General features: G+C 46.0%; 1 protein-coding gene and 1 long non-coding RNA gene across 10 annotated transcripts in view; one reads left to right on the forward strand and one right to left on the reverse strand.

The window, feature by feature from the left end:
• The window catches only part of Arhgap22 (Rho GTPase activating protein 22), a 186,524-nt gene that overhangs the window by 20,545 nt on the left and 140,574 nt on the right, over positions 1-25,405 (reverse strand). For 5 of the 8 annotated variants that reach the window (XR_012449783.1, XM_074079372.1, XM_074079371.1 and 2 more), the window contains one exon: positions 11,085-11,261. The exons of 1 other annotated variant lie outside the window; for it this stretch is intronic. Coding sequence is in view for 6 of the 7 variants with exons in the window: in XM_074079372.1 (XP_073935473.1) it covers positions 11,085-11,261 (177 nt within the window). In the remaining variant the exon portion in view is untranslated. The remainder of the gene's footprint in view (positions 1-11,084; positions 11,262-25,405) is intronic. 2 more of the 8 variants (XM_074079374.1, XM_074079378.1) reach the window with 1 other exon arrangement.
• The window catches only part of LOC141424836 (uncharacterized), a 36,643-nt gene that overhangs the window by 995 nt on the left and 10,243 nt on the right, over positions 1-25,405 (forward strand). The window lies entirely within an intron of this gene.

The following is a 25,405-nucleotide window of genomic DNA, read 5'->3' on the forward strand; positions in this document are numbered from 1 at the left end:
ACTCCAGTAACCTAGATAAAAAAAATGTACTGCAACATACATGTATGTATAAATTTTGGTGTACTGTGGAGTTTGAACTCAGGGCTTCACACTTGCTAGGCAGGCACTCTACCACTTGAGCCACATCTCCAGCCCTGTTTTGTGATGGTTTTTTTCTAGATAGGGTCTGGTGAACGCTTTGCCCAGGCTGGCTTTAAACCGCGATCCTCTTGCCCTCTGCCTCCCGATAGCTGGGATTACAGACATGAGCCACCTGTACCCAGGATGCGAGATTTTGAAGAGTAAAAATTAATTTGAAAAAATCCAAAATGTTAAATGAAGAGAGGTCTGGGCTCTTGCTTGCCCAGACCCAGGGGCTGGGGACTCACTCACCTGACCCTTATCCCACTCACATGTCCTACTTTCATTTCACATTTGGATATTTTGTCATCATGATGTAGTCCACTGAATTCGGCTCCCAAAAGACGTCCATGTCCTTACTCGAGGAACCTGTGTCCCTGACCTCACAGTTACTCAGCGCTGAGGGGCGGAGAGTTTACCCTGGATTATCTCGGAAGCCCAGTGGAATCTTAAGGGTCCTTTAGAGAAGAAGGTAGGGAGAAGTTAAAGTCCAAAATGAAGGGCAGGGGAGGACAGAGGCAGAGCCCGGAATCTGGGCCACATCCGGGGACACCAGCAGCCTGGGAGGTAGAAAGGCAAAGCGCAGTCCCCTTCCCTTGGAGCCTCAGAAGAGCCCAGGCCTGCCGACACCAGGATGTTGGCCTCAGAGGACATCGGGCTGGCTTCTGACCTCCACATCTTTAAAGAGAATAGCTGTTGTTTTAAACTAAATTAGTAGCACACCATTGGAATTGCAAAAGGAACCTAATACAATGGAATTGTTTTTTGCATTCATTCTCTTTTGTAAAAATAAGAATATCTGTCTTGATTACTGGGGTGGGAAGTCTGTTGTCCCCTTAAATTTTGGGCCCCAGGACGGTGAGGCTCCTGGTCCAGGCCCTCAGGCTAAGTGTGTGGTAGGGACTAAAGTCCTCCCATACCATGGGCACGGGAGCAGAGGTGCTGTAAATGAAAAGGTGGGAAGGCTAACGCATGGTCCAGGGGTCCACTGGGTTGGAACAGCCTTGTCCATGAGGAAGAGAAGGGCCTGAGGGCTCAGTAGAGGCACCACCCTCCTCTATGGGCAGGTGGGACCCTCTCAGGTGGGCAGGCAGGCTCTGGTGCTAACCTGCTTTCTCCTCTCTGAGCCTCAGTTTCCTTACCTGTGCTATGACTGAGTTAGACCTGCCAGTCCAGGGAGTTCCCATAGATGGAGGTCTGCAACTGCTACCTTATAACCGGCTCTGACTGGTCTCACTTCAATGAGCTCTAGGTGACACCTGGCCCTGCTAACACTTGCCACACCTTGCAGGAGAGAGGTGCAGTCAGCTGCGTGGCCTGTTGGGATGGGCACACAGAGGGAGTCCGGGAACTGCCCTCTTCTTGGGAGGTCAGAGTCTGAGGTCTGTGCTCCTACATAAGCAGCCTGGTGACAGATGAGCTGTTCAACCTGGATGGATGTCTCTGAGTTGTGTTTGCAACAGGTATTGGATCAAGTCTGGGGCCCAGGACCTCAAAAACTCTGCTCCCTCCCTGTCCATGCAGTTCCAATCTAGAGGCTGCAGAGCTCTGAGGTCTGCCTGGCAACCAAATCCTGGGCCCTGCTGTGTGCTGCCAGGCAAGTTGTTGAGCACTTCTGGCATCTTGCCCCTCCAGATTCTGTCAAACCCCAGGCAAGAGGAGCCCACGAAAACACAGGCTGCATTCCTCTTCCCTCAGCAATATGCGCTGAAGTCTTCAGAGCTTCCTGGGACATGCTGAGAGCCAGAGCCCCCAGTCACAGGATACCCAAACACCCTGCAGTCCACCTCGCTGGCAAGGAGAAGTCTTGAGCCACCATCTAGTGCTCCACCCTTCCCAGTCCTGGGACCTGAGCTCTCTGCAGCACACACCAGGCTGGTCAGAGGATGGGAGGAGAGGAGGATGGAAATCGAAGTCAACTAAGCTGAGCAGAATACAGGTTGCCCTGGCTCGTCCTCCCAGAGAGGCAGCTGCTCTGGCCTCTGCTCTCCTGACAAACAGCCCCCAGCCCCCCTGGCTGTGCTGTTCCCTGACTTGGGAATCTCAGCTGTGTGTTCTGGGCCTCTCATAGAGGAGAAACCTTGAGGGCTGCAGAAGGGAGGCCTAAGGGTGCTTACAAACCAGCCCCTACACTCAGAGAAAGCCATGTCACCCTCTGAGTCCATACGAGGCCTGACGCCTATAGGGATATCTCCTGTTCTACCTGGCATGTGGCCTGCAGGGCCCATTAGAATAGGCAGAGGGCACCAGAACCAGGCTCAAGCACCTTTTCTGCATACTGAGTAACCTGAAGCTCAGCCTCAGCCTAGTGGCCTGCCCTGGCAGGTTGACAATCACAGGAACTGGAAATAAGATTGTTCTCCTGAGTCTCCCAGCAGGGCTGGGATATGGAGCAAACACTGCTGGGGAGAAGTGATCCATAGGAACTTAGGTTCCACCACCGCCAGCCTGTCTGGGGCCAGTCGCCTTGTCTCTGAACCTGATTGTGCCTCCATGGTTCTGTTTGGAGATGCCAGCAAGTGATGGCCATTAACGTGGTTGCTTTGTGTCCCAAGTTGTCCAAGGCTTTTTCTCCAAGTCTTGCCCTATGGCCTCAGAGAGCTACCTGTGTCCCTTTCCCTCCCCCCATGATGCCTGAGGAAGCTGAGGGCAACAGAATTACTCCCATGATCAGAGGAAAGTATCCAGAGAACTGTGAGGACAATGCCCAACCAGGCTGGGGCAGGCTTGGGCAGTGTGGCTCTGATGACCACCACAGGCCTGCCTGGCCCCAACGTCCCTCCCCAGCAGTCACTCTAGGGAGGGCTGCCATTCTCCAGCTGGGCCCCTGGCTTTGCTTGGCAGTGCCTGCTGGTCCGTAGGTGGGGTACTTAGCACACTACTAGTTACAAGTGCTGACACAGCCACCTGGCCCCCAGACTCCTGCTGCCCACTCCGAATCGCCTCTGGCTTAATGACTCACAGACATCTCAAACTCAAACATGTCCAAACGGAGCCAGGCTCTCGCCGCAGTCCCCAACTTGCTCCAGGGAGTCCCTCTCTTGCTGTTACTGACCTGTGTCTTTTCAGCTGCTCGGCCACATCCCAAGTCAAGGTCCCTTTCTCATACCCACATCTAGAAGTCTTTTCTGGCAGACTTTCAAAACAGATTTAGAACCTGATTACTTTTACCACCCATGACCATGCCGAGAACCCTCCCTTCTCTCACATGGATCACTAAACTACATCTCTAGCTTCCCCTCACACCTGCCTGCTCAGCAGTATCAGATCCTCACCTCCCTAGGCTCCAAGCCCTCCAGTGCACCCACCCCCAGCTTCTCTGAAGAGCAGAAGTCAACATCCTGATGGAGGCTACCATCTACCTCTCACCCCGCTCCTCCCACTGCCCTTCAGCCCGTGGCCTCCACTTTGAGCCCACAGCACATATCTGCTCCGCCAGGGCTGTGGCCTTGGTCTGGCAGGCTTCCACCAGACATCCTCCTGGCTGGCTGCTTCACCCTGCAACACTTTGCTTGAACAATGAGACACCACTTCACACCAGTAGGGTAGTTACTATCGAAACTAAAGCAGAAAAGCATGGCGAGGATGTGGAGGACTCGGAGCCTTTGTGCACATTGGTTGGAATGTAACTGTGGAAAATGGTACGGTGCTTTCTCAAAAAATTAAACTTAGTAACCCCACTTCTGGGTATAATCCCAAAAAGAACAGAAAGCAGGGACTGGAGGAGGTATTTGTATACCTGTGTTCAAAGTAGCATCATGAACAAGTCAAAAGGTGGGAGCAATCCAAAACTCCATGGCCAGAGGACTGGATAAACAAACCAGGGCAGATACGATTAATGGAGTATTAGTCAACCTTAAAAAGGAAGAAAATTCTGACACATGCTATAGTATGGATGGACCTTGAGCGCATGATGCCAAGAGAAAAAAAGGACAAATGCTACATGATTTCACCTATATGTGGCACCTCGAGTGGTCATTCACAGAGAGAAAGCATGGTAGTGGTTGCCGAGGGTCGGCAGGAGGAGGAAGCAATGGGAGGTCTTTAATGGGGGCAGAGTTCAGTTTGGGAAGATGAGAAAGCTATGTAGGTGGATGGTGATGATGGCTGCATGACACTACAGATATGTTTAATGCCACTCAGCCATACCCTCGAAATGGTTAAAATGTACATTTTAGGGTTTGTGTATTTTACCAAAATTAAAATAAAATAGAAGTTATGTAAGTCTTAAAACCCCTGAATGTCTGAATATCACTGTCTCATGACACCACTATTTTTTTGTTTGTTTTTTGCAGTAACACTCACTACCTCACAACAGCAGTGGTTCTCCAAACATAGTCCCCAAACTGTCAGCACTGCCTGTTTAAAAGCCCAGATTCTAGGACTGTGCCCACCCATGTGAGTCAGCCTGTGGGGAATGCAGGCAGGTAAAATATTTTATGAGCCTTCTTCTGGGTGATTCCAATGCTCCCAGAACTACTCCTCTGACTTACAGTGTGATCTCATTTCCTTATTCTTGTCTCAGATTGCAGAATGCAGGTTCTCTCTGCTTCCTTCCCTGCACACCCCCTATGTACACGTGGCAGATGCTATGTGTTTGGGTGACGGGCTATCTCCTACTGAGGGAGGGCTGGGCGCTTTGCAACATTTTCTCTATTACTGCTATTCACAACCCAGCAAAGATTCTATTCCACTTTGCAAACAAGGACACAGAGGTACAGAGGGTCAGTGGCAAGTAGCAGTCACATCAATACATAGCAGAGGCCACTGCCAAAGCCTTTGTGTCCCCTCTGTCCAATCTCATGCCTTCCCCATGCACATAAAGATGACAGGCAATGGATATGTACATACAGTCAACCATCAGACGCTGAGCCAGCCCCGGGCACACCATGACTGTCATCTCCTGTGGGGAGCTGCAATGAGGTGTTGACAGTGCACCCTCCCAGGGCTGTGTCCCTTGAGCTGAGCCCAGAAGCCCAGAGATCTGGTCAGGGGATGTGGCCTTTTAACAATATCAAACTTCTCTCCATAAACAAGGGATACCTGTCCACTTACTTGGATCTTTAATTCCAACAATGCTTTGTCATTTTTAAAGCATAAGTTTTGCACTTCTTTTGTTAAATTTATCCCTAAGTATTTTATTCTTTTGGTTGCTATTGCAAATGAAATTTTCTTAATTTCATTTTACTCATTGCTCCTGTACACAGACACAATTGATTTTCATAGATATATATTTTTTTCCTTTGCTTTGTTTTGTTTTGCTTGAACTCAGGATCCTGCACTTGCTAGGCAGGTGTGTTTTGTTTGTTTGTTTGTTGTTTGAGGTAGGTAGCCTGGCCTTCCTGCCTCAGCCTCCTGAATGCTGGAATTACAGGAGTGCACCTCCACACCTGGCTATGTATACTGATCTTGTATCCTGCAATCTGAGTTTTTATTGGTTCTGATAGTTTTAGTGGCTATCTGAGGACTTTCTACATAGAAAAGATCATGTCATCTACCAATAGAGATATTGGGCTTTTTCTGTTCCAATCTGGGCACATTTTATTTCACTTTGCCTAATTGCCTGGCTGGAACCTTCGGTACAATGCTGAATGCTAGTGGTGACGGCACTTGTTCCTGATCTTGAAGGAGAAGCATCCAAACTTCTTCTACTTAGTATGAGGTTGTCTGTGGGGTGGTTTTTGTAGATGTCCTCTTTCAGGTTAAATTCCCTTCTATTCTGAGGGGAAGCACTTTTTCTGAGTCTACTGAGATGATCATGTGATATCTGTCCTTTAGCCTGGTGATGTAGTACATGAATTGATTTTTATATGTTTTAAGCCACCCTTGCATTGCTGAGATGAATCTCATTTGGGCTCAGTGCATGATCTTTTATATATTGTTGTATTCAGTGTGCTAGAGTTCTATTGAATTTTGCATCTAAATCTAAGACCTATTAGTACTCCAGCAATAATTCCCACTGTCCTGCACCATCAATCTGCTGTGATGCTGTTTTGTATCCCAACTTTAAAAAATATGCACCCACTTTTACTCATCTCCAACTCCAGCTACTGTCCCACTCCCCTTCCCCTTACAGCACACTTCCTGATGGAGCTACTATGTCCACAGTCCCATTCCTGTTCGACGTCATGTCTCCTGACCACTGTTACCAGGTTGTACTCCTAGCATGCCATCAAAGCCACCCTGTTCAAGTCACCATTGAACACGCTCATCTGGAGCCTCCTCAGGTTGATGGAGCAGCAGCACTTGCCACGGCTGATCACTGCTTTTCTGCCTTAGTGTACCTGCCCTCACTTGGCTCTGGGTCCTTACTCTTGGCCCTCTCATTCTGTGGCGTTCCTGATTTCTTACCTGGAGGCAGTCAGATCTCTGCTGTCCCTACACTTGCTCCTTGGTGTCTCATCCAGCCTTGTGGCTTCAAACCCCATTGATAAGCCAGTAGTAGTTCCTCAAATTCTCTCTCCAGCCTAAACTCGACTTAAATATCTAAGTGCCTGCTTGACATCCAAACTTAAGCTTCTAGGAGGCACTTCAAACTAAGTCTCAACCTTCCTTCCAAACAACTTTATTTCCTATGGTTTTCTATTTTAGTTCATGGCCAACCCATCCTTGGATCAAGCACCCTTGAATGAACTGTGACTTCTCTCATTCATTCTCTTATGTCCATCTGGGAAATAGAACTCGCTCTACCTTCAAAGTGAGTGCAGAATTCAATTATAGCCATCTTGCAGTACCCATGGGGCACTGGTTCTGGGTGCTCCTGTGGATACCAAAATCATTAGATAGATGCCCAAGTCCCCTATATAAAAAATAGTGTAGTATTTGCATATAATCCCTGCACACATCCTCCCATATACATTGGTTCTCTCCCCCCAACCCCGTCTTCTGCTAGGGCTCAAACTACCTAGACCTTCATGCATACTACACCGGCAGGGGCTGTACCACTTAACCACAGTCACAGTACCACTCCTTTCCCATACGCCTTAAATCATCTCTGCATTATTTATGACGTCCCGTGCAATGTAAATGCTATGTAGTTGTTACAATGTATTGTTTAGGGAGTAATGACAAGAAAAAGTCTGTGCATGCTCTGGACAGATGCACTTCTTTTTCTCTAACATTTCTGATTCATGGTTGAATCCACAGAAATGAAGGTCTGGTTGTGCTTCCCATCACCACCACAATCCTGGGCAAGCCACTTTCCTTCTCGCTTGCATTATTGGGTAAGGAATTCCTAACTGTTCTGTTTCTCTCCTGCCCTCCTTTTAGTCATTCTCAACACTGCAGCCAGAGGGATCCTCTCAGGCTCTACCACCTCTCTGTCTAAAACCCTGGGGCACCAACCGTGCCACCAAGACAGGCCCCTTTTCCTTCCTCCTGTTCTCCCCCTTTTGCCTGATCTGCTGCTCTCATCACCCTGGCCTCCTCGCTGCACTTCAGCATGGACACCATGCCGCCACCCATGCTATCCTTCACTGTTTCACCTCTTTCACTGAGGGGTCACCAAATTCCAAGCCCACTCTCCAACCCACCCTGCCCTGCACTCACACCACTTGGCCTGCAGTGGATTTTGTAGCTTGCTTGCCATCTGCCTCCTCTGCTAGAATGTGGACTCGTGAGGACAGGGCCCACATGTCCTGCTGAATGAATGAGTGATGAGGTCCACAAGAGCCCAGTGCCAGCCCTGTCTTCTCTGTGGGGACAGCTGGGCTCTCCCGCCCACAGCACACACGCTGCCCACTGGAGTCTGTGAGAAGCGCCCATGCACTTTCACAACGGGGTTATGAGAACAGGATGGCTCCTTTAAGCCTCTCAGTCCTCCTCCAGGGGACCCAGGCTACCAGGGGCTGCCAAGAATCCTTCAGGGACCCATTGAGCCCATCTGTGAGTGTCAAGCTTGCCCAGACCTGTCGACCTCACTCGCTTAGTGGTGCTGCATTTCCTCTGTGTTTCTGGTAGAAAGATAGGCACCTCTGATGGCAGTGCCTGTGTACCACACACAGATCCTTCCTGGACAGCACACAGCCCTGGGAGGGGCGACTGTGCCCCGGGTCCTCATTCTGAGCAAGCAGGGAGAGGGAATAAGAGGAATCTACATGAGCTGAGCAACCCCACACAGGTAGAACTGATAGGGTGTCCTGCCTGGGGCCGGTCTTGGGTACACTGCTGGAATGGGTACCAAGCATAGCCTCTGAGGTCAGTTCCTGCTTAATTGACTTTGTCACTTTGAGCAAATTACTCAGCCTCTTTGATGCTTAGTTTTTCTCTCTCTTTTAAATCTTTTATGTAGAGAAATATGTACACATCCTGAAAAGTACTTTAAGCATAAATGTGCACATTTACACATTATTGTAAAATGAACACCTGTGTAACTGCTAACCCAAAATCAAGCTAGAGAACATTCCAGAAACTATGCTGTCCCTTAACCTCTTCACTTCTTCTTACTATGCTGAGTTTTATCATTCATTTCTTTGCTTTTCTTTTTATTTCTTTATATTTCCACTGCCTACCTACCCATAAATGCTATATCTTGCTTCTGCCCCATAGTTTGGCATCTTCAGTTCCACATTGTATTAAAGGTTCATGCATGCAGAGAGGCAGTTCTTCCTTCACACAGTTGTAGTTTCCCCACTGCATTGATACTTATTCGTTGCATTGTTGCTGGCACTTGGGTTGCCATCATGAATAAACTTGTTGTGAACATCCACTGTGTCCAAGTCCCCTGATGTCTGTGCACATTTCTGCATGGGACCTGCCTCTCACTGGAACTGCTGGACCCCATGAACAGCAGCAGTGACTTTACCAGATAAACCAAGCAATTTCCCTACAATTTATGTTAGATTATTAGCTCTCTAACAGCATCACATTTCAAGGTGTCTGTCTTTGTCATTTAGTGTTCTGGTGGTGAGAAGTTGCATTTCCTGATGAGGCCACACACCGCCTGACCACGCTTAATCTTTTGCCAAGTGCCTGTTCAAATCCTGCCTATTCATGCTTCTTCTAGCTTCTCTTTGCCTTACTGATCTGTCACTTTGAGGAGGGAGGCACTGATGGCTTTATGTGTTACAAATATCCTCTCTCCCAGCCTACAGGTCCCCTTTCCAGTCTCTTCATTCCCCCTTTGAAAGAACATGTTCTTCATTTCATGTAGTAGAACTTATCAATCTGTTTCTAAAAGATGAGCGCATTTTGTAACACTTAAAAAATCTTTCCTGACTCCAAACCCTGACAATATTCTCCTTTCTCTGGCACCCCAAGGTGCCACCTTTTATGAACCACAGCCTGGCCACATGGGAGTCTTCTCTGGCTTTTCCTCTGTCCGTTGGGTCACTTTCAACAACCTAGCACCAAAGGAAGACCTAGGAGGCTTCAGGAGGCCCTGTGTGGCTCCAGCCTTCTGAAGCCATTAATCTGGGACTATGGGTCAAATTTGCTGTGATAACCAGGGGTCTGGGAGCTATGGCTTAACAGTGGTGTCATTTATGAAGCCCAGGAGAGCAACTCTAACTTTCATTGTTATATTGACTCTCCCACTGCGGGGGTTTATGGCTTAATGAAAGTGGTAAGGCAGGCCCAAGCGGGGCCAGGATAGGACAGCTGGAGAGGTGGGACATGAAGGGGCAATGAAGGGAGACCCAGCCTACAGAGCTCGTGAGAGCCAGAGGTGGGCTTTGGGCCCCCAAAGTGAGGGTATGTCCCTGCCTGACTGCACCAAACATCGGAGGGAGAAACAACAGGACACCCGTGGCTTTGTGGTCAGGCCCGGCCAGTGTGAAGGTTACAGGTCTCCACATGCAGCAGGGAGTTATGCCCTCCTCTCCTTAACTCCTGATGTGGTGACAGCCTCATAAAAGTTCCTTCATTAGGATGTCACATGGGCACTAATCTACTGAGGCAGCAGCCACATGGCTGTAGCCATCTGTTCTTTTTTCTTGCACCATGTCCAGACCTGGGCATAACCGGACAGTTCCCTTCAGAATTTATCGACACCATCTTCTCCACTCCCACCCCAAGTAGTGTCTCCATCACTACTTGTCCATGACTGTCTGGCCAGCTATGTCCATTCTTGTCTCTTTGGTTTACTTCTCACGTGCAGGCCAGAGGGCTTTTCATAAATGTAAGTCATGTCCTATCTCTCCCCTATCTGACCATGTCCTCTGTCTCCCATTACATCTGCAACAAAATCTGATTCCCCCCCACCCCACTGTCCCAAGGCCCCTCCTACTCGCCCCATTATCACCCCCTCAAACCCACAGCTCATTCCTACTTCAGGGCCCTTGCATCTGTCAGTTCCTCTGCCAGTGCATTTCTCCAGCATGCCCCTGACTCTCCTGGTCCCTTTATTGAGTCTGCTGGGTCCCCTCATTTAATGACAACACCTCTATCCTCTCACTGAGCTTTGACTTTGCTTTCCTGCATCTCTCACTCCTGGACATCAGAAGACCCATGTTGTTATCTACGTCTGTCTCCCATGGAGAGTGTCAAGGAAGGTAGGGTGAAGGAACAGAGTGCCTGGAACAGAACTGGGTACCTTTAGGCACCCACTGAACGCTTTTGAATAAAGGAAGAAGTGAGTAAATGCAAGAGAGTGGAATTGAGAGCAGGACAAGGTCCCCATGTGGTCACAGAGAGGCCTGGCAGAGGGGAAGGAAGGTGTACTGAGGCTCTGGGTATGAACCCAGGCCACACGCAGCCCCTCTGCCTGTGTGCAGACCACTTTCCTCCTGCCTGGCTCCATCAGGGAGTCTGCATGCAGGGAGGCCAGTACACCACGGGATACTGCTTTTTAAAAGTCAGGTCTGGTGTCCCCTTCCCCGGGTCCTGCTTGGTACATGGGTGGGAAGTGTGTGTAACTTCATAGCAGCAGCAGAAGGGCCAGGCTGCTGACAGACAAGCAGGACACAGCCAGCAAGTTCTGAGCCAGACGGAACTTGTGGGCTCGGGGTGGGGGAGGGGAAGATTACCTGTAGGCAAGGGTTTTACAGGGTGGGCATGCGAGCTACGGGCAGTACCTCCGCCAAGTGGGGCCCAGATGACCCGGCGGATGGCCTGCACCCAATCCTCCATGTCACGCTGGGAGCTGGCCATGAGCAGGAGTGCTTCGGGGTTGGCCGGCACCTTCTCCTGCTCCCCGGCACCACCTGCAAGACAGGGAGACGAGGTTTACTACAGGGTCCCCCTGCTTTGGGTTCTGTTTGTGTCCAGTCTTTCTCACACCTCACACATCTTTCTCTGAGGCCCTGTCCAGTTTCTCTTTTCTCCCTTAGTCTGTTATTTTTCATATCAAAATTAAAATCATTAAAAACATCCCAGGGCGCAATTAGAAGAAAAGCATGCAGATTTTAAGGCAGTTCAGTTCCCCGCAGGGGCCTCACTGCATGTTTTGTTTCAATCAACCTTACCCACCTGAAGGGCCCTTTAGTGAGTCACTATGTGCTTTTATTTTAACCTGAGCTCTGACCTGCTGGCCTCCCTCCCCATTCTGAAGATGAAGCTGGATTCCTGGAATGTGTCAAGGTTACAGAGGCTGGATGTTAAAACAGGACAGAGCACAGCACCCCAGAATTCCCACTGGACTCCCTCAAAGCCCACACCTGAAGACAGAAGGCCAGGGGCTCAGCAGCTTATGCATGGACTCCTCCCCTCCAGCACCTCTTCTGGGCCTCAGGTTTCCATGCTTGGGATGTTCAAAAAACCATCGATGCTGAACTTTGTGGACAGTTTAAGGGATTTTTAAGGATGAGTGTTCTCCAGGTATCACACTCTCCACATCCAGAAACATGTAATTCACCATTTCTCGCTAAGGCCCTAGCACCTCTTTGCTGTGAGATGGGAGTCCCAGAGACCTATGTCCCAGAGAGAGAGAGAGGGTGGGGGCAGGAAGTACTGGGAGCCCCAGTCTGTTCTTGCTGCCCAGGAATGGAGCCTAGGCAGGAATAAATGATCCCCAATCACTGGAACGGAACACTCTGGGTCTTTTCCAGTGAACAGAGCAGACACATGCCTGCTCCTTAATCCTCATCTGCTACCATCTGCATGTTTTTTTTTCTTTTTTGAGGTTCTGAGGACAGAACCCAGGACCTTGTATATGTTTTTTTTTTTTCATTTTTCTTTTATTATTCATATGTGCATTCAAGGCTTGGTTCATTTCTCCCCCCTGCCCCCACCCCCTCCCTTACCACCCACTCCGCCCCCTCCCGCTCCCCCCCCCTCAATACCCAGCAGAAACTATTTTGCCCTTATCTCTAATTTTGTTGTAGAGAGAGTATAAGCAATAATAGGAAGGAACAAGGGGTTTTGCTGGTTGAGATAAGGATAGCTATACAGGGCATTGACTCACGTTGATTTCCTGTGCGTGGGTGTTACCTTCTAGGTTAATTCTTTTTGATCTAACCTTTTCTCTAGTACCTGTTCCCCTTTTCCTATTGGCCTCAGTTGCTTTAAGGTATCTGCTTTAGTTTCTCTGCATTAAGGGCAACAAATGCTAGCTAGTTTTTTAGGTGTCTTACCTATCCTCACCCCTCCCTTGTGTGCTCTCACTTTTATCATGTGCTCATAGTCCAATCCCCTTGTTGTGTTTGCCCTTGATCTAATAGGACCTTGTATATGTTAGGCAAGTTTTCTACCACTGAGCTACACCCCCAACCGAACATTCACATTTTACAGATGAGGAAACTTGAGGCACAGAGTAATCAAGTAATTTGCCTGAACTCACACAACTCATAAGTGGTGGAGTCAAGGATTCTAGGTCCTGGCTCTGGGCTTTTAGACACCCCACACCCCTTACCACCACCCCTGAAGGGTGAGCAACCTGTTAGGGTCATGGCAAGGCTGCCTAGGACTGGGGAAACTGAGGATGCTGCTCTGAGGGCTGGAGCACAGAGAGGAGGTGCATCCTCACTGAGGGGTGCCATGAGCAGGCACTAAGACTGGGACAGCAGGCTGGAGAGGCCATAGCCAAAGCTTAAGAGGGTGGTGAGCAAGGAGACAATGCTGCTGGGGCCCTGAGATGTCAGGATGCAGATGAGCCCTGCTGTCTTGGGCTCACACCACTCCTGAGCAGCACAGCAGTGGAGGTGGGAGGAAGGAACTTGGGAGCCAGAGCCCAAAGCCCAGAGCAGTTCAGCAGCTATTGTGTATATTCACGGGGGCATGAGCACTGCCACTGAGGCTGCCACCACACTCGATGCATCAGGGCTGGAATGCCTGACTGTTCTGGATGGGAGAGGAAGCTGATGCCATCAGGAAGCTTTTCTGCATGGTCTTTTCTGGAAAAGTGTCTCAAGGCAACCCAGAAGAAAGGAATCTGGAGATCCATAGCTCCAAGAATCTGTCACCCTAAATACTCACTTTACATCTAATCTTGAATTCCATTTAAAATTCTTTTTCCTAAAGAGGGTTACCATACTGTGTCAATAAGTTTCAGAATCCAGAGAGGATTGCAGACACCCTTATGCCCACTGTGCCCTGGCCAGCATCCCGCCCCACCACCATCCCTGTGCACTGAGCCTCAGTGTTTCATTTTTGTGTGTTTCTTTATGTATGTATAGATTGTGTGTATGAAGAATGTTTTAGGAAACAGTCACAAACTCTTTTGCACAGTGATTGCACCATTTCACATTCTACCAGCACTATGATTTTTTTGTTTTGTTTTGTTTTTTTATGGGACTGGAGTGTGAACTCAGGGCTTGAGCTTGCAAAGCAGGCGCCGTACCACTTGAGCCACACCACCAGTCCCCCACGGCACCACGAGAGTTCCAGGTCTTCTGCATCCTTGCCAACCCATTTCACTTTTGGCCATTCTAACAGATGTGTAGAGGTACAACACTGGCTTTGCATTTGCATTTCCCAAAGGACTCAAGATGGTAGACATCTTTTTATTTACTTAATTGCCATCCATGAACTTTTTTAGTGAAACATCTGTTCAAATCTTTTGCCAGTTTTTTAAATAGGTTATTTTCCGTTATTGAGGCTTAAGAGTTCTTTATTAGACACGTTCTTTATTAGATATTTGCTTTGCAAATATTTCTCCCATCTATGTCTTTTTTTTCCTGCATTCTACTCACAGTGTATTTCTAAGAACAAAAGTTTTTAATTTTGAAAAATCCAATTTCTTATTTTTTTCCTTTGTTGACTGCGCTTGCATTGTATTGTAGCTAAGAAATCTTTGCTTCACTCAAGATCATAAAAGTCTTTTCCTAGGCTTTCTTTCAGAAGTTGCATAGATTTGAGATTTACATTTAAGCCTATGAGCTAATTTTTGTACAAGGTAAAAGGTCTGAATTGAAGCTCATTCTTTTGCATATGAATGTTCCAATTCTGTTTACTGAAAAGTCTATCCTTTCTCTGCTGACTTGCCAGGCACCTTGCATAGGTGATCAGGCTACCTGCAAATAGTTTTTCTTCTTCCTTTCCAGTCTGGGCACCTTTCATTTATTTTTTTCAGTCTAATCACACAGGCTAGAGCCTCAAACATGATGCTGAATAGACCAGGTGAGGACAAACATCTTTGCCTTATTCCTGATCTTGGGGCAAAAGCATTCAGATTTTCACCATTAAGTACTCCCACTGTAAGTTTTTTGGAGGTGCCCTTCATTACGTTGCGGGAATTTCTTCTAGTCCTAGTTTACTGAAAGCTTTTATCAAGAACGGGGTTGGATTTTGTCAAATGCCTTTTCTGCATCTGTTGAAATGATCACATATTTTTTATAATTGTTAATTTGATGCATTTTGTTGAGAGACTTTCAAATGTTAAACCAACTTTGTATTCCTGGTACAAATCCCACTCAGTATTCTTATATATGGTTGCATTCAATTTTGTTGAGAATTTTGCCTTTCTCTTCGTGAGGGACACAGGCCTACAGCTCTCTTTTCTGGTAATGTCTTTATCTGGTTTTGGTTTGGGGGTGATGCTGGCCTCAATGAATAAGATGTTAAGGATTCCCTCCTTTTCAGTTTTTGGGAGACTTTGTATAGAATTTCTATTATTTCCACATTAAGGAATTAGTAAAATTCATCAGGGTAGCCACTCAGGAGTTTTCATTGTGGGAAAGTTTTTAATAACTAATTAAATTTTTAAAGTATGTACTTATATTTCTTCTGGAGAGAACTCTGGTAATTTGTCTTTTAAGGAATTCATTTGTTTCATATAAATTACTGACTACGCTAGCATAAAGTTGTTCTCAATATTCTTGTATTATTCTTTTAAAATCTGGAGAATGTCTGGTGATGTCACCTCTCACTCCTGGTTTTGATAATTTGTGTCTTCTCTCTTTTTTTCCTGATCAGTCTGCTAGAGACTTACTAATTTTATTGATCTCAAAAGAACTAGCCTTTTGTTTTACAGACTTTGTCTTGTGAACTTGTTAAGAAAGATTGGATGGAAATATCTTAAGTTTTTAGGCCAAATGGTCTCTGTCACCACTCTGCCAAAAAAGCACAAAAGCAGTCACTGACCATATGTAAATGAAAGGGCCTAGATGCTTGTGTAAGACTTCCTTTACACATAGGTCGGCAACCCCCCCCCCCAGCTCTAGTTTGCCACCATTTTCTCCTTCATTGATTTCTCTCTGATGGATATTACTTTTTCCTCTTATTTTGGGCTTAATTGTCCTTTTTCTAGATTCTTGTGTGTTTAGTATCACAATTTTCTCTCTAAGTACTGCTTTAGAGGCATTCTCCCAAAGTTTGGTATGGTGCATTTTCGTTTTAACTCAGTCCAAAAAAACCCTAATTTCTCTTTGACTTTCTTCCTTGATCCATGGGTTATTTAGAAGTGTGTTACTTTCCAAATTTGGGTGAGATTTTTCCAGAAATCTTTATAATTATTAATAATTTAATTCCACCTTACATGGCTTGAATTTTTTTTATATTTATTAAAACTTGGTTTTGGTCCAGAATATATATAGTCTATCTCAGTCATTGTTCTGTGCACACTAAGAAAACCATTCTTCTGTGGTGGTGTATTTATAAATGTCAGTCTAGTTGGATGGTTTTGCTCAAATTTTCAATATCCTTAGTGTTTTTCTACTTGTTCCATCAAGTACTAAGAAAGTTATAAAAATCTCCAACTGTAATTGTAGATTTGTCCTTGCATTTCTATCAGTTTTGCTTCACGTAGTTTCAAGCTCTGCATTAGAAGTTAAGTATTTGTCCTCTTGGCGAATTCTCTTTATGGCTGTAAAATGCCCTTCTTTCTTCCCAGTACTTTTCTTTTTCAGAAATCTTGGTCTGATAAATAATATGTAGTCCCTTCAGCTTTCACTTGATTAGTGTCAGTGTGGAATATTTTTGTCCAGCCTTTTAACTTACTTGTGTCTTTACATTGTAAGAGCCTCTCTTATCAGGCATGTGACTGGGTCTTGCTTTTTCTTATCTAATCTGATAAGCTTTATCAGATGCTGCTTTCCATTGTCCCATCTGTCCTTTTCTTTTTTTCCTTATTTAATTTTTATGATTCCATTCCATCTCCTTTGTTGACTTATTAGTAGAAAATCTCTGTCCCTCCACCCACCCATGGGGGTTTATGGTATATATCTTTATTTATCACTGTCTGCTTTAGGGTTATATTATACCCCCAGGTACAGCAAGAGGACCTTGTAAGAGTACATTTCCATTTCTTTCCTGTCCTTCTTGCCACAGTGGCCAGTTTACTGTTATACACTATTATATTTTCCACAATACTTTTTATTAATTTTACTTAAACAGTAAATATCTTTTGGAAAGATTTCAATTATAAGGAAAAACGTATTTTCCCATGTAGTTACCATGGAGCTCTGCATTCCTTCATATAAATCCAGCTTCCCATGTGGCATTATTTCACTTCTGCCTGCCACTCTTCCTCTGATGAGGAATTCTCTGGCTTTTGAATGTGGGAAGGAGTCCTGACTCCATCTTCTCACTGAGTGAAGCCTTTGGGTTGAACTGCTCCCTCTTGTTCCTCTAAAGAGGCTTTGGACAGGCTCCTCACTTGCCTTGTTCCTTGTGAGGAACTGGGCAGCATTCTCACTTTTGTATTTTTCTGTTTTACTGGTTTCGAGTTGTTTGATTATGATGTGCTCAGTGTAGTTTCCCCGTGTCTCCTTTACATGGGACTCACTGGATTGCTTAGATTTGTAAGTTTATGGTTTTTATAGCATTGGGAATATTTTTGGTTATTAGTATTTTAAATACATCTGTCTGTTTCCCTGTGCCTCATAGGGATTCCAGTTACATGAATACAAGGCATCTAGGAAGTTAGCACACAGCTCAGTGATGATGCACTGTTTCCTTTGTTAAACTCCCTTTTCTCTGTATTTTATTTTTGGATAGTGTGGTAGCAGAATATCGTCCCCCAGCCCTACCCTGATCACGGATACCCACATCCTAGTCTCTGGGACCCATGAATAGGTTAGGTTAGGTTACACAACAAAGCATTAATAAGATCGCTGATGGAATCCGAGTTGCCAATCAGCTCACTTTAGAGCAAGAGGATTGGCCTGGATTATTCAGGCAGGCCCAATGTAACCAAAGAGAACTTTACAAATAGAAAAGGGGGGCAGAGGAGGAATCAGAGAGAACTGTGGCTACAGAAGAAGAGACAAAATTTGATCTTGAAGACAAGGAGGGTAGGCAGCCCCCAGAAGCTGGAGGATTTGAGAAAATGGGTCCTCTCCTAGAACCTCCAGAAAGGCACTGAGCCCTGACACCCAGTGGATCTGTAACAGACTTCTGACCTACAGAATTACAGATCAGGTTGTGTCATTTAAGCCACTAAGTTTGTCGTAATGTGTCAGTCAGAAGAAAATGAATACAGATAGAGCTGCAATTGCAAAATCTTTAACTTTACCAATCTTTTCAACTTTCTCTGTTGAATCTGGCATTAATCCCATCCAGTGGATTTTTTCATTGCAGGGTTGATGTCCAGAAGTTTGATGTGGGTATTTTATTTTATTTTTTGACACAGGACTGGCAGGAGGCTGTCCTACTGCCTCAGCCTCCTTAGGGTATCCACCATGCCCAGCTTCATTTGGGTCTTTAAAAGAGTTATCTTTCATGTCTACTTAATTTATGAACATAAGAAACACAGTTATTTAAAAAAAAATATGTTAATAACCTTATGAGCAAATTCTAAAATCTGTCATTTCCAGGGTGTTTTCAATTGATTTTCTCCTCGTTATGGGCTATTCTTCTCTGCTGCTTTGCATTCCCAGTATTTTTGGTTAAGTAACAGACATTGTGATTTTAAATGGCTGGGTGCTGATATGTTTGCAATCCTACAAATATTCTTGAGCATTTTTCTGGGATGAGGTTAGGTCCTTGAGAAGAGTTTGTTAGGTGGATCCAGAGTGCTAGGTAAAGAGCTAATTATTCCCCACTACTGAGAGAAGAGGGATTCTGCACCCAGTGCCCATGAGCAAGATAGTTTTGGAGTCTGGCAGGTGGGGACAGGCACTATTTCCTGCACCATGTAAGGGTGGGCTCTGGTGCCTCTGACCACTTCTAGTAGTTCTTCCCCCAGCCTCAGGTGGCTTCCTCACATGCCTGTGGTTCTCAAGGGAGTTTGCTCTGTGCAGCTCTTTCTTCTTTCGTATGTGATCCTGAAGACTCTACTTGTTCTGGCCCCTCAAATTCTCATTTCTATCTCCTCTATCATGGAGTCCAGTGAGCTCCACCTGGGTTTCCCCTTCCTGCATGACAGCCTGGAAACTTCAAGACAATAAGCCAGAGGATGTTTATGCCTCATCTTGTTTGCCCATCTCTGACGGTCTCAGTCCTTCGTTGTTTATTGTTTAATGTCTACTTCTTGTCCATTTTTTTGGCATTTTGTCCTTTTTTTCTTTTCTTTCTCTTCTCTCTTTTTTGGTCACTTCAGGTGAGAGTATAAATCAGTCCCTGTTGCTTCACCTTGTTCAGAAGTGAAAGTCATACTACCGTATCTAAGGACAGACACAGTATGCAACAAAGTGCTCAACACAGTTAGTCCTTGAAAACACCCTAGGAAGGAAAATTATGACCTTACTTCACAGGTGCAGAAACTGAGACTCAGAGAAGTTAAACATCATAAGAACAAATCAGTGAAGGGACCAGGATACAAACCCAAGTTCATTTGCACAAACTCACTCTATTTTCTCAATATAAAACCTCCTAGGCAGCGAGGTTCATTCTTATACTCCTAGCTCTTTCTGAGACGGAGATTGGGAGGATCCCTGTTCAAAACCAGCCCAGGCAAAAAGTTATCAAGACCCCATCTCAACCAATAAAAGCTGGGTGTGGTGGTGCATTGCCATGAAGGGAAGTGTAAATAGGAGGACCGTGGTCCAGCCCAGGCATAAACTTGAGAATCTATCTCAAAAATAACCAAAGCAAAAAAGGGTTGGGGGTGTGGCTCAAGAGGAAGAGCACCTGCCTAACCAGTGTGAGGCTCCAAGTTCAAACCCCAGTCCTAAAAAAAATACAAAAACAACACCTTCTAGCAATAGAGTACAAGAGAGATTAAATAGATTATTAAAATAAACTTTGGGATTATTTATAACACTCAACTGTTCATGCCTAATTTTTTCTCTACTAATTAAGAAAGATTGATACTGGCTTTAGAGATTGAGGAAGACTATAGAAAGTGGAGAGATCTCCCATGCTCATGGATTGGTAGACTCAACACAGTAAAAATGTCCACACTCCCAAAAGTAATCTACATGTTTAATGCAATTCCCATCAAAATTCCAATGACATTCATTAAAGAGATTGAAAAATCTATCATTAAATTTATATGGAAACACAAGAGGCCACGAATAGCCAAGGCAATACTCAGTCAAAAGAACAATGCTGGAGGTATCACAATACCTGACTTCAAACTATATTACAAAGCAATAACAATAAAAACAACATGGTACTGGCACAAAAACAGACATGAAGACCAGTGGAACAGAATAGAGGACCCAGATAGGAAGCCACACAACTATAACCAACTTGTCTTTGACAAAGGAGCTAAAAATATACGATGGAGAAATAGCAGCCTCTTCAACAAAAACTGCTGGGAAAACTGGTTAGCAGTCTGCAAAAAACTGAAACTAGATCCATGTATATCACCCTATACCAAGATTAACTCAAAATGGATCAAGGATCTTAATATCAGACCACAAACTCTAAAGTTGATACAGGAAAGAGTAGGAAATACTCTGGAGTTAGTAGGTATAGGTAAGAACTTTCTCAATGAAACCCCAGCAGCACAGCAACTAAGAGATAGCATAGGATAGATAGCATGGGACCTCATAAAACTAAAAAGCTTCTGTTCATCAAAAGAAATGGTCTCTAAACTGAAGAGAACACCCACAGAGTGGGAGAAGATATTTGCCAGCTACACATCAGACAAAGGACTGATAACCAGAATATACAGGGAACTTAAAAAACTAAATTCTCCCAAAACTAATGAACCAATAAAGAAATGGGCAAGTGAACTAAACAGAACTTTCTCAAAAGAAGAAATTCAAATGGCCAAAAAACACATGAAAAAATGCTCACCATCTCTAGCAATAAAGGAAATGCAAATTAAAACCACACTAAGATTCCACCTCACCCCTGTTAGAATAGCCATCATTAGCAACACCACCATCAACAGGTGTTGGCGAGGATGCGGGGAAAAAGAAACCCTCTTACACTGTTGGTGGGAATGTAAACTAGTACAACCACTCTGGAAAAAAATGTGGAGGCTACTTAAAAAGCTAGACATTGATCTACCATATGATCCAGCAATACCACTCTTGGGGATATACCCAAAAGACTGTGACACAGGTTACTCCAGAGGCACCTGCACACCCATGTTTATTGTGGCACTATTCACAATAGCCAAGTTATGGAAACAGCCAAGATGCCCCACCACTGATGAATGGATTAAGAAAATGTGGTACCTATACACAATGGAATTTTATGCAGCCATGAAGAAGAACGAAATGTTATCATTCACTGGTAAATGGATGGAATTGGAAAACATCATTCTGAGTGAGGTTAGCCTGGCCCAAAAGACCAAAAATCATATGTTCTCCCTCATATGTGGACATTAGATCAAGGGCAAACACAACAAGGGGATTGGACTATGAGCACACAAGGGAGGGTGAGGATAGGTAAGACACCTAAAAAATTAGCTAGCATTTGTTGCCCTAAACACAGAGAAACTAAAGCAGATACCTTAAAAGCAACTGAGGCCAATAGGAGAAGGGGACCAGGAACTAGAGAAAAGGTTAGATCAAGAAGAATTAACCTAGAAGGTAACACACATGCACAGGAAATTAATGTGAGTCAACTCCCTGTATAGCTATCCTTATCTCAACCAGCAAAAACCCTTAGTCCTTCCTATTATTGCTTATATTCTCTCTTCAACAAAATTAGAGATAAGGGCAAAATAGTTTCTACCGGGTATTGAGGGGGTGGGGGGGAGAGAGAGGGGGCGGAGTGGGTGGTAAGGGAGGGGGGGTACAGGGGGGAGAAATGACCCAAGCCTTGTATGCATATATGAGTAATAAAACAATAAAAAAAAAAAAGATTGATACTGGCTTTAAGAAAAACAGTAAATATTTCAGGAAGAAATTCATCATGAAAGATGGTGGTCTGTGGTTGCTGCCACCCCATCCCACTACCTACCCCAGGTATCATTGGCGCTCTTAACCAGTGCGCAGAGCCTCGGCTGAGAGGCTGAAATCATGAGGATCACAGTTTGAGGCCAAAGTAGGCAAATAGTTTGTGAGATCCCATCTCCAAAATAACCAGAGCAAAATGGGCTTGGAGGTGTGGCTCAAGCAGTAGAGCACCTGCTTTGCAAGCATGCAGCCTTGAGTTCAAACCCCAGTCCCATTTAAAAAAAAAAATTCAAAAGCCAATCATTTTTCACTGTGCCACCTGGTCCAGGTCACCATGCTCCCTCTCTGCCCCCATTATAGCAGCACCATGACCCAGTTAAGACCCAAACCAGCTCCTAGATCCCTGCTCAGTGTACCCCAGGAGCCCCCATTTGAGGCAAGTCCTTGTAGCCATCTTTAAGGCCTGCCTGCCCCCTACTCCAGAGCCTTCCTCTCTGGCTGCTCTGCCATTCCTCAAATGCATGCTGGTGGCACGCTCCTGCTTCATGGTCTCTGCATCTCCTCTGGCATGGTTTGCCATGAGCAAACCCTCACTCCTTCAGGTCTTTCCTCAAATGTCACCTTGGGAACTCTTTCCTGACCACCCTATTAAATCACCACACATGAATTCTCCTTTCCAGCGTTCACTGTCCCATAGCGTTCACTGCAATCAAATCCACGATGTGTGTTTACCGGCTACGCTCACTCACACTGTTTGTCAGCCCACCCTCACTCAGCCCAGTGAGCAGAGCCTGGCATAGAGAGGGCAGCCATAGAACCTGGGATGGATGGAAGATCAACAGCAGCAGGAGAGCTGAGGAGAACATACATAGCACCCACTGCAGTCAGGCATGATTATCAGCCAACTGATGGCTGTTAGGAGTTAGAACATGCACAGAATCTCCAGGGCAGTGTGTCATTAGCCCCATTTCACAGGGAAGGAAACTGAAGTCCAGTGATGTCAAAAAACATGTCCAGACTATAACTTGAACTGCAGATGACCCCAGGCAGGCTAGCTCCCAGGCACTAGCCCTGGGTGACTGAGTTAGGACCCCAGCCCATTCCTCCTGATCTCAGCCGAGCTCTCTCTCCCTTTGAGCTTCTGAACGTCATAGCTTCCTCTTTCAAGTCAAGCAAAGGACTTTGGGGAGAGAGGGTGGCTTGAGATGCAACAGATCAGGCAGGGTCCCAGGACAGAACTGGCTTTCATCTTTTCCATATGAAAAATTTCACAGTAAGAAAAAAGTAAGTGACACACATGAAAGTGTACTGTAAATCACTGTAATCCTTAAGAGCATTCCGTGACATTCAGATGAAAGAAATGTCATTCTGTGTAATTAAAGTACATAGCTGACTCAGCCCTCTTCTACCAGGGTTTCTGGGAAAAAATTATTAAGACCATTTAAAAGTGGCATTATTAACAGTGTGATTTGCTACAGTGCATGTCATTCTACTGGCTGTCCAAGGGAGCAGGAAGCCCAGCAGCAGGATTTCCCGAGTGAAGGCCAAGTGCCAGGGGTACAGCATTGTGGCCAAATGGAAATACAATATAAACTATGTGTGCAGTCTTAATTGTTTTAGTTGCTACATTTAAAAACTAAAAATAAACAGGTGCTATTAATATTTTGACTCTGGGGATTGAACCCAGGGCACTGCACACACTAAACATTCCCCAGGTTCAGATGTAATTATCTTTAATAATATTTTTTATTTATCCCAGTATTTTAAAATAATACATACAATCAAAAATTATTGCGTTTTGAACTCAAGTCTTGTTCTAAGTCTTCAAAATCTAGTATACACTTAGCAATAATAGCCCATCTCAATTCAGATTAGCCACCCTTCATGTGCTTCGTAGCCACATGTGGTGGCTGTAGTACAGGACAGCTTTCACAGTGTAGACTACGGTAGTAGGAAAGGTATGCTATCTTTGGGAAGCTATTACTCTACTTACTATCTTCCCAAGAAATGGTGGGTGTTTGTGCGGGCACCTGACACCCTTGGGTATCCTGAGACCTGTCTGTGTGTATGTGGCCAGCTCTGGGCAATGAACCAGCTGGGAGAACCACGAGGGGTACACACACAGGGCTCCCAGAGACAGCTTCACTTGCCCATCCCTGCCAGTCTACACCAGGCTGAACCTGACTGTGGGTCCTCCCTCCATCATTCATTTCTCTTTATTTACTCCTTTGGAGCCAATAAACACCATTCACCCTTCAAGGGCTCCTCATTGCCCTGCTTCCCCACCTGGTGTCCCCAAAGCTTGCCTGTGACTCTGGCTGCCCACTTACCCCTGGGTAGACGCCTGGTCCTCTTCAGATACTTGGTAAGGCAGAAGGGCATGCTGCAGGGAGCAGGTGAGAGGAGGGTGACCAGCGTAGCTGAGCCAGGTGCAGCTGAGTCAGGAACAGCACACAGGCACGCTATGTTCTAGGCAGTGCTGAAACTGCCAGTGCACTGAGCCTCCGGGTGCTGGGCTGGGGCCCTTTGACTCTCTTGGGGAACTTCTGCATTTCTCAGTGCCTGAAGGCTGGGAATGTCCAGGGGCAGGGCAAAAAGGACCAGCCAAGATCCGGGATCCCTGCGGGGCATTCCCCAGCTGTGGGGACTATTGAGGGGAGGTAGAGGAGACCACCTCTACTCTCCCTTGGTGCTCCAAAGTGATCCCCCTCACCTTCAGGCCTCCACTCAAGTGTCACTCAGAGGAATCTCCCTGCATGAGACCCTCTGCCTAGGAACCGCCCTCCTGTCCAAATACCCTTCCGCCACTTTTTCTCTATAGAACTGACCAGCTGGAAAGCAACTTGCTTGTTTGTACATGTGTTTATTGCGTGTCTCTGCTAAGGGAAAGCAGCCCTTGCCCAGTTCTTCCCAGCATTCCCAGGGACTAGTCCAGTGCCTAGAGCAGGGCAGGAGCTCAGTGAACAGCAGCAGGCATTGTGGGGCTCTGGAGGGCACTGTGGACTGACCCTCGATCTCTGTTAATTAAAATACCAGCTTTGACTAATTACCACCTGCTGGGCACTGTTCCAAGAGTTTGCATGTTTTAGCTTAATCTCCTCATGGCAGCCCTATATGGTGGAACAATCACAATACCCATTTTGGAGGTGAGAAAACAGAAGCTAAGGGAGGTGGAAGTTGAAGGTCACATAACTAGTAAGGTGGAGCTTCCCAACTAATCCTGGTCAGCCATGGGAAGTTACTTGCTAACTGGGCCCCTAAAGCATTGGGCACTCACACCCACTCTTGAGGGTTGAAGATTGGAACCCCCAGGTTGGTTGCTCCTGTCTGCATCCTGTGGTGGGCAACCTCTCAGATGCCTCCCCAGTCAGCGCTGCATTCACATCCTTATAGATCACCCCTCTTGATTGTGGGCTAGACCAAGTAACTTGCTTTTAGTGAATGGAATTTGGCAAAAAGTGACAGGATGTCAATTCTGAGATAAGGTTTCAAAGAGACCAGGACTTCTGTCTTGCTCTTTCACTTACTGGCTCTAGTGGCTGCCATGCTTTGGAGAGGCAAAGAACTCAGGGAAGTCACCCATCCACAGCCAGCAAGTGACAGAGGCGCTCCGTTCAATAGCCCACAAGGCACTGTCCTTACCGAGAGCCACGTGCTTGGGCTTGAAGCCCATCTGCCCTCAGCAGAATCTTAGATGGGGCCATAGCCAACGCTTGCATTGACCTGAAACTCAC

Source organism: Castor canadensis, chromosome 7, assembly GCF_047511655.1.
Source record: "Castor canadensis chromosome 7, mCasCan1.hap1v2, whole genome shotgun sequence".
Classification (NCBI taxonomy): Eukaryota; Metazoa; Chordata; class Mammalia; order Rodentia; family Castoridae; genus Castor; species Castor canadensis.